General features: G+C 48.1%; 1 protein-coding gene across 1 annotated transcript; it reads left to right on the forward strand.

Annotated features, from left to right (window-relative positions):
* Positions 1-9,755: 9,755 nt before the first annotated feature.
* Positions 9,756-12,387, forward strand: LOC306815419 (uncharacterized protein; the record flags this gene model as incomplete). Its single annotated transcript, XM_079331981.1, has 4 exons — positions 9,756-9,853; positions 10,665-10,743; positions 10,861-11,304; positions 12,374-12,387. Exons 2-4 carry the CDS (start codon positions 10,692-10,694, stop codon positions 12,385-12,387), a joined length of 510 nt encoding a protein of 169 aa, XP_079188107.1. The 5' UTR covers positions 9,756-9,853; positions 10,665-10,691.
* Between the last annotated feature and the right edge of the window lie 343 nt (positions 12,388-12,730).

The raw sequence follows: 12,730 nt of genomic DNA on the forward strand, positions 1-12,730 counted from the left end.
AAGGACATAAATTGCAAGACTACCAGATTAAGGAGTCCAGGGAATTTAGTATGGGTATTAGGACATGGTTTGTGGGCAACTCATATGCCAGTAGATGGGCCAGTTACCCAAATCACGTTAGGAATCCAAACATTACGTCCCTTCTGGAAACAATCTAAATTAAAACTACAAATGACAAGGCACAAGAGGGAAGCAGAAAATGAGGAAGATCAATGGCATGAACCTGACAGTGGAGTAAAGTTTGGTTGGGCGTTAGAATCCTTGTTTGCTCAAATTGCCTCTTACAGGAATAGAGAAATGATCTATCGATTGATGGGACAAACAGAAAGATTAGCAGCTGCTACCAAGAAGGGTTTTAGGGATTTAAATCTCCAGCTGCAAGCTACAACTCGTATGACTATACAGAATAGGATGGCTTTAGATTTGTTGTTGTTAAAGGAACATGGGGTGTGTGGATATTTAAGCAATAAAATAGACCACTGTTGTATCCATATCCCAAATGTGACAGTTGACGTAGAGAAAGATATTTCTCAATTAGAAAGTGTAGAAGAAAAAATTAAAGATTTGGAAAAAGAGGCAGAGCACAATTGGTTTGGTGCTCTGTTTCAGTCATTAGGGCTCCAACTTTCTGGATGGATCTCATCAGTGATACAATATGTAATTATGATTGTAATTGTGGTACTTATTGTCGCTGGAGTGTTTAAGTGCATTACAGGTGTAATTACCAAGGAGCGATTGCATGCTAGAAGACTGCTCAGCGCTGTCACCCATGCTCCAGTGACACCACCTCCATCATATAAGGACACGGTGCAATTTGTCCAATCTCCAGATGAAGATCGAGTGAATATTTGAGCATCCCTGCAAAGGAGATTGAGTGATGCTCAAAAGGGGGGAGTTGTTGCAGTATGTTTCAGTAAATTGAAATATAAAATTAGTAGTAGTTATGCTAAGGACTGATCAAGTAGCTTAGGCCCTGAGTTGGCGAGAGTGAGGGGTATTCAGTTAAGTAAATTTATGTGTGTACCGAAGTAGAACTTGCTGACACAGTAGAAATGTTACTCTCTTGAATAGTGCATTGTTTATCTACATGATGTATGTGACTTGTCTAGCCGAGTGTAACAATTTATTACTTAGAGGAATGTAGACAGATTAGGAGAATGTTGAGAAAATCACGTAAGGATAGTGAAGTAAGAAAATCAAGGATAAAGAAATTCTCCAAGAAGTGTATTTAAGCTCTGAGAAATTGTAATCGAGCGGGCTCTGACTTTGGACGCTAGTCCTCAGACCCCAGGGCCCTCAATAAAGCATCACACTAAACAACCTAGTTGTTTTGTGTCTCTCTGTCGGTCAACAAGGGGAGATTGTAACCCCATGGGGCACAATGGGACCAAGGGGCTTTCATGAAACCATGGGGCCTCATGGCACCAAGGGGCCATTTTGAACACCATGGGGCCTAATACAGCAAAGGGGCTTTTGTGTCACCATGAGTCCTCTGATAATCAAGGCACAATTGTGACACTAAGGGGCCTCATAAAACCAAGGGGGTATTGACACACCATGGAGTCTAACAGAACCAAGGGGCCATTGTGCCACCATGGGACTTCATGGAACCAAGAGCCATTGTGAGACAATGGGACCAAACAGGCCAAGGTGCCATTGTTACTCACTGCTGTCCACTGGAACCAAGGGGCTATTGTGAGACCATGGAGCCTAAGAGAACAAAGGGCCCATTGTGACACCATGCAGCCTATCTGAACCAAGGGTCCATTGTGACACCATGGAACCTAACAGAAGCAAGGTGCCATTCTGATACTATAAGGCCCCATGGCACCAAGGGGCCATTTTGAAACCAAGGGTGCCTAAGAGAACCAAGAGGCCATTGTGACACCATGGGATCTCAGAGAAGCAAGAGGCCATTGTGACACCATGCGTCCTTATAGAACCAAGGGTCCATTGTGGCACATGACAATCATAGAACCAAGGGGCCATGGTAACAGCATGAGACCTCAGCGAATCACAGATCCACTGTGGCACTATGTGGCCTAGCTGAACCATGGGGCCATTGTGATACCATGGGGTCTAACAGAACCAAGGGGAAATTGTAACACCATGAGGCCAAACAGAACTAATGGGCCATTGTAACTCCATCGGGCCTTCTGGAACCAAGGGTCCCTCATGACACAATGAGTCCTAACAAAACCAAGGGAAAATGGTGACACCATATGTCCTAGAAGAACCAAGGGTCTATTGGGAGTATCATAGGGCCTAAGGAAACCCAGTAGCCATTGTGACCCCATTGTGCTGTATGAAACCAATGGGCCATTTTGATACGATGGGACCTAATAGAACCATGTGGCAAATGTGACACCAATGTGCTGCCTGGAAGCAATGTTCCATTGCGACACCATGGGGCCTAACAGAATAAAGGGGCCATTCTGACAACACGGGCCTCATAGAACCAAGATACCATTGTGACCCGATGGGACCTCATAGAACCAATGAGCTGTTGTGACACCAAGGGACTTCATGGAACCAAGGGGCCATCATGACATGACGGGGCCTCAGTGAACCAAGGGGCCATTTTGACACCATGGGGCCTCATTGAACCAAAGGTGTATTGTGACACCAGTGGGCCTAACAGGACCAAGTGTCCATTGTGACATATGAGGGCTCATAGAACTCAGGGGCCATTATAACACCATGGGACCTCACAGAACCATGGGTCCATTGTGACACCATCACATATCTGGTCTAAGTGGTAATTGTTGCAACATGGACTCAAACAGAATCAAGGTCCATTGTGACACCAAGTAGCCTCATGGCACCAAAGGGCCACTTTGAACACCATACGAGCTCACAGAACCAAGGGACAATTATTAACACTATGGGGCCTAACAGAATCAAGGGGCCATAGTTACACCATGGGTCTTAACAGATGGGAAATTGTGACACCATGGGGCATAAAAGAAGCAAGGGGTTTGGGTCACACCATAGAGCCTAACAGACAAAGGGGCCATTTTCACACCATGGTGTCCACCAGAATCAAGGGGCCATTAGGACATCATGGGGCCTCCCAGAACCAAGGGACCATTGTGACACCATGGAGCCTGACTGGACCATGGTGCCATTGTGACACCGTAGGGCCTCATGGCACCAAGGTGCCATTTTGAACACTGTGGGGTCTAAAAGGACAAAGGGGACCATTTTATTCCCTGGGGCATAATGGCATAAGGGCCTAACAGAATGATGGGGCTGTTGTGAAACTATGGGAACTCATTACACCAAAGGGCCATTGTAAAAACATGGGGCCTCATGGAACCAAGGGTCCATTGTGACACCATGTGGCCAGTGTGAACCGAGGGGCTGTTCTGACAACATGGCTCCTAAGAGAACCAGGGGAAAATTGTGACACTATATGGGGCCCAAGGAATCCAACCGGCATTTGTGACGCCATAGTGCTTAACAGTGCAAAGGGGCCACTGTGACTCCATCAGGCCTCACGGAACGAAGGGGCCATTGTGACACCACAGGGCCTCATAGCACCAAGGGACCATTTTGAACACCATGGGAGCTCATAGAACAACCGGGCCAATTTGAACACCATACGAACAAATAGAAACAAGGGGACATTTTGACATCATGGAACCTCGTAAAACCAAAATGCCCTTGTGACACCAATGGACCACAAAAACCAAAAGGGAATTGTGACACCATCAGGCCTATGAGAACCAAGAAGCCATTGTGACACCATGGGTCCTAAGAGAAAAAAGTGGTGATTGTGGCACCATGGGGCCTAACAGAACCAAGTGGCTGTTGTGACACCATTATGTTGCATGGTATCAATGGTCCTTTTGAAACCATAGGGTCTGACAGAACTAAGGGACCATAATCACACCATGGTGTCCACCAGAACCGAGGGCCCATTGTGACACCATGTGACTTCATGGGACCAAGGGTCCATTGTGACACCATAGGTCCTCAGAAAACCAAGGGGTCATTGTGACACCTGGGGCCTAATAAACCCAAGGGTGTATTGTGACACCATGGGGCCTAACAGAGCCAAAGGGCCATTGTGACACCATGAAGGCTCATAGAACCAATGGTCCATTGAGACACCATGGGATCTCATGGTATTAATAGGTCATTGTGACACCATGGTGTCTCATAGATCCCAGGTTCCATTGCGTCACTATGGGACCTCATGGAACCAAGTGGCCATTTTGACATCATGGAGCCTCATGGAACAATGGTCTATGATGACACCATGGGGCCATACAGAACCAAGGTGCCATTGTGACACCTTGGAACTTAACAAAACTAAGGAGCCATTTTGACATCATGGCCTCATATAACCAAGGGGCCAATGTGACATCATGGGACCTCACAGAACCATGGGTCCGTTGTGGCACCATCTAGTATGTCTGATCAAATTGGTCATTTTGACAACATGGACCCAAACAGAACCAAAGTGCCATTGTGACACGAAGCGGGCTCATGGAACCGATGGCCCATTTTGAACACCATGGGAGCTCATGGAACCAAGGGGCAATTATTAACACCTTGGGGCCTAATAGAATGAAGGGGCCATGGTGACACCGTGGGGTCTCATAGAATCAAGGTTGTGTTGTGACACCATGGTGCCTAACAGAGCCAAAGGTCCATTGTGACACACGGGGGCTAATAGAAGAAAGGGGCCCTTGTAACACCTAGAAACACATAGAACCTCATGGAATCAAGTGGCCATTGTGACACTTTGGTGCCTCATAGAACCAAGGGGCCATTCTCGAACCAAGGGGTGATGTAGACACCATGGAAACTAATGAAACCAAGGGCCATTGTTACACCATGAGGTCTAAGAGAAGCAAGGGGCCATGGTGTTACCTTGGGGCCTAAAAAAATCATAGTGCCATTTTGGCATCATGGAGTCTCGTGGAACCAAAATGCCATTGTGACACCAATGGACCACAAAAACCAAAGGGGAATTGGTACACCCCAGGGCCTAAGAGAACCAAGGTGCCATTGTGGCACCATGGATAGCAACAGATAAAAGTAGTCATTATGGCAGCATGGGGAATCATGGAATGAAGGAAACATTGTGATACCTTGAGACCTAATGGAACCAAGGGACCATTGTGGCACCATGAGGCCTAACAGAACTCGGTGGCCATTGTGACATCATGGGCCCTAACAGAACCAAGGGGCCATTCTGACACCATAGGACCCAACGGAACCAAGGATGCTACTGAGGAACCTCGTGTGAACATTAATTAAACCAAGAATCTGCTCCAGTTGAGCTCCTCTCCCCAGGTGTCCTGGGGTGATGTTACGATGCTTTGTATCCCCAATTGTGTGTGCTGTTCGTTTCTGGAATTATGTTCGGTGCTTTCAGAATTGACTCTGAAAGTGAAGGTTTGTTTTGTCTAGTTAGCGGGTGCCCCTCCACCATCATCTGGGCTTAGGGAGGCTCACTGGCTTTGCTTTCACTTTGCTGGCTTGGCTTGGCTCGCTGGCTTTGCTTTTGCTTTTTTCTTATTAGTTCGTTTAGCTAGGCAGCCCAATTTCCATCTCTGGACTGTTTTCTTTGCTTTCCTTCTTCTGTTTTCCTGAATACCATCTGAACCTGTTCCAGACCAGGACCTAGGAACATCGAGGAGCTCCTGGAGTCTGCATTTTCATGATAAGCATTCAGCCCTCCACGGCACCAGAGACTTTCTGAGTTTGTTCATCCTCTCAGACTGGTGAAAGAGTTTCTTTTCTCTTCTGTGGCTGTTTTTTCTTGTGTTGGGGAGTGGGGTTTTTTTGTTTTCTAAATAAACAGGTTTTTTCCACTTTTCCTCTGAGGAAATTCTTCCCGAACCCAGTGGTGGGGGGCAGATCTACTGCAGAGCAGGATCCAGCACTGGATGCAGGTGAATCCCTGCTCCATTCTGGGCCTCCGTGGGCTGCAGGTGGATCTCTGCTCCCTCATGAGGTACCTGAGCCAGTCCCCCTCCCCATGTGTTGCTGCATGATTAGGGCAGGGGAAATTTGGGAGGACCAAAACTCCTGTTTCCTCCAGTGAATACTGAGTTTTTTGAGTAGCTACTGCCCATTCTGGTGTTGTGTCACCAACTGAACCATCCAGCAGTTCAATCTTAGGTCAGGCTCCCATATTGACAGGATCTTTTCTTGATCCCCTCTGGCTCTCATCCATAATTTCCTATATACTTGACCTAAGCATTGTTTCTCCAGGAACAATTTAAAAATGTTGGAAATAAGATTTTAAAGTTTTAGAATAGAATAATATATATAGAAAACAAGTAGAAGTTTTAGAACAAAAGTTTGTCCTTTTTTGCCTTCTTCTTCATAAGTCTAATCAATATTTTATAATTAAATAAAAAGTCTGCATTACAAGCCACAAATTGTTATGAAGTTAAAAGTAAAAATAATTTAAGCATCATTTCTTAATTAAGCAATTTATCAAATTATTGTTTGCTGGAGTATCAAATTTTCAGAGCATCTGGCTGCTCTGATAAATTCTCTTTGCCCTGGATTGAGAGAACATGCTGTAATCAATCTTGCTGTCATTTTTCTGGAGAACATTCTTAACAAGATGGAACCAATCGTGATTAATCATGGCTTCTTATAAATAGATATGATAATAGATTTCTTTTCCAGCTTAAGTAGTGGTGGCCTATCCACCTGGGCCAAATTGGTGAATTTAACCCAAATATGGGCAGTGGCCAACAAAGTATGATTGAAAGAATTGAATTGTTCCCACATGTCCTACCCACTGTCCAGTGATGCTGTTCAGCCTTGTTTTTTATTTTCATGAACAGAAACAATCCATCGAGTTTTGTCCACAAAAGTATGTACCATACCAATGGAGAAGAGCAGTGCTCTGGATGCTCTGGGCCCAGACTGTCTTCTCTTGCCTCATCTTAGAGAGACCTAGGACCAACAGCAGAAGAGTTTTTGCCACACCACTTTCCTCGTGCTCCTATAGGAAAACCCAAAAATTCAATGTCTGATGCATTTGTAAGATCTTGAGTTAGTCTGTGAAGGCACTGGTATTTCCTGACCTTCTCATTGCCAGCAACTTTCAAGGAGGAGTTGGAGTGCTTGTATCTGACTGTCATGTTCACCATGAATGCCTTTCCTCCTTTAACAAATATCAAATCTGGCTTGTGTAGCTTGTTGTAATCATCTCTTGAAACACAGTCCAGTTCTTCTTTTTAGCAGCTCACAGATGTGTCTCTTTGTGCCTTTATTCCTGGTGTTTTGAGTAATTGGACAGTTCCCTATGATATGGGCTGATGTTTCATTATCAGCACCACAATATTATCAAGTTTCCACAAGTACCCCTGGCCAGGACCTCTCTCGTGGGGCAGACATTGACTCTCAACTGTAGTGCAGTTACCAATTTTCTATGAGGTGTGCTTCTGTACCTGGTTATCCACCAATTACTGATAGTATCATTTTCAAACTCCTCAATACCGTGGCCTTGGGATAAGAGTAATTTTTGATATGATATGATATGATATGATATGATATGATATGATATGATATGATATACATCATATGCTTTGGGATACTTGGCCAACTCCTCCAAAGTAGTTTACATGTTCCAAGAACTGTTTAGCACGGCTCCTCCTCGGGTTTGCCTTTTTAGAGCCTGCACATTTCTTGGCTGTGGTTTCAGTCTGTTCTTATTATCACCTCCAGCCTGGGCTTCGGTCCATACTTGGTGCTGATTGTAGCAGGGGACTTCATCACCTCTCCATTGGAATCCCAACCAAGCAGGCAGTTCAATTTCCACAAGCATGACTATATCAGCTATTTCACTACTATGTTTAAGTTTAGTTCATAGTAGAAATAAAAACCGTATCTTTATAGCAAAACTGCTATAACATTATACATACAGCATGCATGTTAATATTTGCAAAAAAACAATATTATAATATGGATTTATATCATGCTGGACATTTTCCAGCCCATTCCCAGTTCAAAGCAGAGGGAATAAGAAAAAGAAAGAGCAGCCCTGACAGAATCCCAGAAAGATGGTGATGAGAAGGGGCCCAGCAGGGTGAGACACCTCAAACCCAGTGAAGGTGCAAATGAGACCATAGGAGCACAAACTACGAATTTGATTGAACATGCATTTGATTGAACTGGAAATGTGAGGTAGAGAAATAGGAAAGAGAGAAAAAGAAAGAGGGAAAAATTGAGGCTGGGATTGGGCAGCTGCTGGGAAGAGCCACAGAGCACAGCGCCTTTCACCAGCACACCCAGAGCCCAAACTGAACTATTTGCTCAGTGGTGACTCCCCAGAGAGTGACATGAAAAATGTGTTCCTCTTTGTGTTGATTTAAAAAGGTGTAATACAAGAAAATAAGAGACAAATAGTAAAGTAAAAGGTTATAATGGCTGGGAGTGTGGTATTTGGTTAAGAATACACTTTTTTTGAGGTATATTTTTTGAATTTATTTGCTTCTTGTATATTTATAGACTTACTGTATATTTTCAAACTGTTTTATAAATCATATTTTATAATTTCGGATTTGTTTTAAAGGTTATTTTATGAGTTTCGTTTTTAAGACCATTTGTGGGTTTTTGTTGTGGTTTTAATTTATTTTTTTTTATAAGTTTTGATTTGTGGCTTTTAGTTTTTAGAGACGGTTGGTGCTGGCAACTGGTATATTAGCAATAGGTGTTTCTATTGAGTGTGATTTAATTAAGTAAGTAGTTTCTTTATTACAAATACTCTTTATTAACCTATGTTACTTTTAAAGAAAACTGTATTTAAAAAATTATTTTAACACTACACATACAGTATTTCTCCGAATATTCAGGAGAAGCCAATGCCATAACATGTATTTGTAGCAGCGGCAGAGCCGCAGCGCCCAGCGCTCCCCACTCCCACCCCACCTGCGCCACCCCCTCGCATCCAGCGACCCCCGGGAGCGGAACTGGGGCTCGGGGGGAGGGGACGGAACGGACGGATCTGCACTGGGGGCCCCGAGCCCCCTGCCCAGCCCTGTGAAGTGCGGAAAAACTCTCTACACCGCACAAAATAAGGTATAAGAGTAGGAATGTATTTATTCAGCGCTGAGGGGGATAGCTCCTCCAAAACCACGCACACCTTTGGCGACCTGCACCTCTCTTTTTATTCTCTACAAACTAGAATTGCACAATACATCTAATACATATTCATCGCCTCTCCCGCTACATATTAAAATTAGCAACAAGCCTCTTTCTGCTCCACACTGCTCCTTGGGAAAAAGTAAACCGTTTTCCTTTCAGTTGAACTTTTCATCTTGTCTCCTAGCACATATTCTTTTTACTCCTTTGCCCATCTTCTGGACTTTGATACCAGTTTTCCTGGGTTCAGGGATCTGGAGAATCCCCCTTATCCTGTGGTGCCTTTGTCCTTGCATCCTGTTCGCCCACCCCAGCACTTTATCTTATACTGCAGCCCTGCTCTCCCCTGTTCTTGTAAGCACCATAAATTCCAGCAAACATACGGTTTTGTCAGCCCCCTTCTAGTCCAAGCATTTCTCGATGCTCGATTCCTAACTCTCAGTTGCTCTGTCTCCCCTGCAGGCTCAGGGGGTGCTGCCCCCTCCCCAACAGCCGCTGCTGCGGCGGCCGTGGGGCACAGGGGGTGGCAAAGGGGGGTCCGGGATGCGAGCGGGGGAGCAGCGGGAGGAAGAGGAGAGAGGGGAAGGGGAGGAGAGAGGAAAGGGAGGAGCAGGAGCAGGAGGAGCAGGAGAGGAGAAGCGGGCGCAGGCGGAGAATCGCGGTGCTGCAGGGCGAGCCCGCTGAGCCCGCAGCTCCGCTGGCCCCGGCAGCATCGCATTCCTGCATCCCGCGGGTGAGCGCGGAGGGGAAGCTCGGCCCGGGGCTATCGCGGCAGCTCCGGCACGGCTGGTTGGGTTTCGGATTCTTGGGGGATGGGGGGTGGAGTTTGTGCCTCGCAGATTCGGGAATCGAGTCCCGAATGTATTTGGGTGTCCTTGGGAGACGTATTGCTTTATTGATGTGAGGAGGGGATGTTTCTGGCTCTTGCAGGAATCCAAAGCTGAGCCGTAAATGCTCCTTGGGGGGATTTGGAGGGGCCCACGTGGCGATGGCCCGGTCCCGGCGGGGCGGGACATCGGTTTTGGGGATCCCCGGGAGAGGCGGGGGATGAAAGGCGGGAGCCCCGGCGTGGGGAGAGGGGCGACAGCAGAGCTGGGGGACCCCCGGCAGCCTGGAGGGGAGGTGGAGCCGGGAGATGAGTGGGGTGCGGGCCCCCCGAGCCTGGAAGGGCTGGCAGGGAACGGGGGAAGCCCCGAGTGCCTGAAGTGGGGGGATGCTGGAGAGGGGGACCCTGGGACCTGAGTCAGGATCAGGGCAGGATGAGCCCTGGGACTCACGAAACTACCTCAGCGTGCCTGAGCAGGAGCCAGGAGAGGGGGAATCCCCAGGAGCCACGGGTCCCCATCAGCTCTGAGAACAGGAACCCCCATAACCACAAAGTGAACACAGTGTGAACAGGGATCTTCTGGGAGAGTGTTTTTGGGCTCCTTCATGATTTTTGGAGGTTTTTATGGACACCAGACAGCCTGGGCATTTCTTGAGATGCACTCAGACAGCAGGACCTTCAAAGCCGTATCAATCACTTTGTTTTTCCCCCAAACCAAGATTTTCCATTCCCAAGTCTTATCCAGATGGAGGAAAAGGCTGTGAGGAACAGGAAGATGCCCCTGGACAGCCAGGCAGGTGAGGAGGAAGTCACTGCCCCTTTCCCCCTCTGTCCTGCTGGGAGGATTGGGGGCATCTTCTCCTTCCGTCTGGCACAGAGTCAAATCCCATCCTCTCCTTGTCCTTCCCCCACAGACAAGGAGCTGAGGACGGAGACCATGGAGGACAAATCCCCACAGCAGAACCTCGTGGAACAGGCTGTTTGCAGCGGCTCCACAGTGCAGGAATCCAACAGGGAGGAAAAGCCGCGGAGATCCCGCATAAGGAGGGGCTGCAAACGCAGATCATGGGGATCCGAGGAGGAAAGACCCAGCCTGGGCTGGGCAGGCAGCCAGAGATGTGGCCAGAGCTCTGAGCTGAGGGTCCATGAGCAGCTTCAGGATGGCAAAAAGCCCCTTCAGTGTTTGGAATGTGAGAAGAGTTTCCGCACGAGCTCTGGCCTGGTCCGGCACCAGATGATCCACACTGGGGAGAAGCCCTATGAGTGTGGGAAATGTGGGAAGGGATTCAGAAACACCTCAGATCTGATCAGGCACCTGACAGTGCACACTGGGGAACGGCCCTACGAGTGTGGGGAATGTGGGAAGGGATTCAAGTGCCCCTCCGGCCTGATCCGCCACCAGAGGATCCACAAAGGGGAACAGCCCTACGAATGTGAGGAATGTGGGAAGAGCTTCAGTGTGAGGTCCAGTTTGACCCGCCACCAGAGGATCCACACTGGGGAACGGCCCTACAAATGTGGGGAATGTGGGAAGGGATTCAACCAGAGCTCCAGTTTGCTTTGCCACCAGAGGATCCACACTGGGGAACGGCCCTATGAGTGTGGGGAATGTGGGATGAGCTTCAGGATGTGCAGCAAACTCACCCGTCACCAGAGGATCCACACTGGGGTACGACCGTATGTGTGTGGGGAATGTGGGAGGAGCTTCAGCCAGAACCACAACCTGATTGTCCACCAGATGATCCACACTGGGGAACGAGCCTATGTGTGTGGGGAATGTGGGAAGAGCTTCATCCAGTACCACAAACTGATTGTCCACCAGATGATCCACACTGGGGAACGACCATATGTGTGTGGGGAATGTGGGAAGGGCTGCAGAACCACCAGTGAGCTGATCCGCCACCAGATGATCCACAACGGGGAATGGCCCTACAAGTGTGGGGAATGTGGGAAGGGATTCAGAAACACCTCTGAGCTGATCCGCCACCAGAGGATCCACACCGGGGAACGGCCCTACAACTGTGGGGAATGTGGGAAGAGCTTCAGGCACAGATCCCACCTGGTTGTCCACCAGAGGATCCACACCGGGGAGAAGCCCTATGAGTGTCCTGAGTGTGGCAAGAGGTTTCAGAGGAGATGCAGTCTGCTAAAGCATCGGCAGATTCACATAGAGGAGAGGAGAGGCCCTTCCGCTTCCCCTAGTGCAGGAAGGGCTTTAAGAAAAACTCCACCATCGTCACCCACCAGTGGATCCACACCAGGGAGAGGCCATAACAGTGTCCCCAGTGTGGGAAGAGCTTCTCCCCGAACTCTGCTGTGACCCAGCACCAATGGGGCCACTGGTAACGGAAGCTCTGTGAGTGCCCCATGTGTGGGAAGAGGTTCCTGTGCTGCTCCAGCTCCATCCCCTCTGTTGGGCCCCGTTAGATGCTCCCCAGTGACCCTCGTTGGGCAGAGCCTTGGTGATCCATGGTCTTGGTGATCCATGTTGGGAACTCACCTGGCTTGTGGTCTCCACTTCTTCCTGGCTCTTTGTGGGCACCTGGACTCAGCAGGCAAAAAACCCACTGGGATGCAGACTGACATCAGGAATTCATTTGGGACAGTGGATTGTACTTTCCACCCTGTGAGAGTCCATGTGAGCCTCTCATCTGTTTCTGCCCAACGACCCTCGCCTGAGGCCTGCGCTGGCCAGGGATGGGAGGAACGCCAAGTGACTGTTCCGCAGGTGATGCCTACCAGGACTGGTTTCTCATGAAACCTAGTCACGGGGAGCTGACTCAA

Source organism: Erithacus rubecula (genome assembly GCF_903797595.1).
Source record: "Erithacus rubecula genome assembly, contig: scaffold_132_arrow_ctg1, whole genome shotgun sequence".
Classification (NCBI taxonomy): domain Eukaryota; kingdom Metazoa; phylum Chordata; class Aves; order Passeriformes; family Muscicapidae; genus Erithacus; species Erithacus rubecula.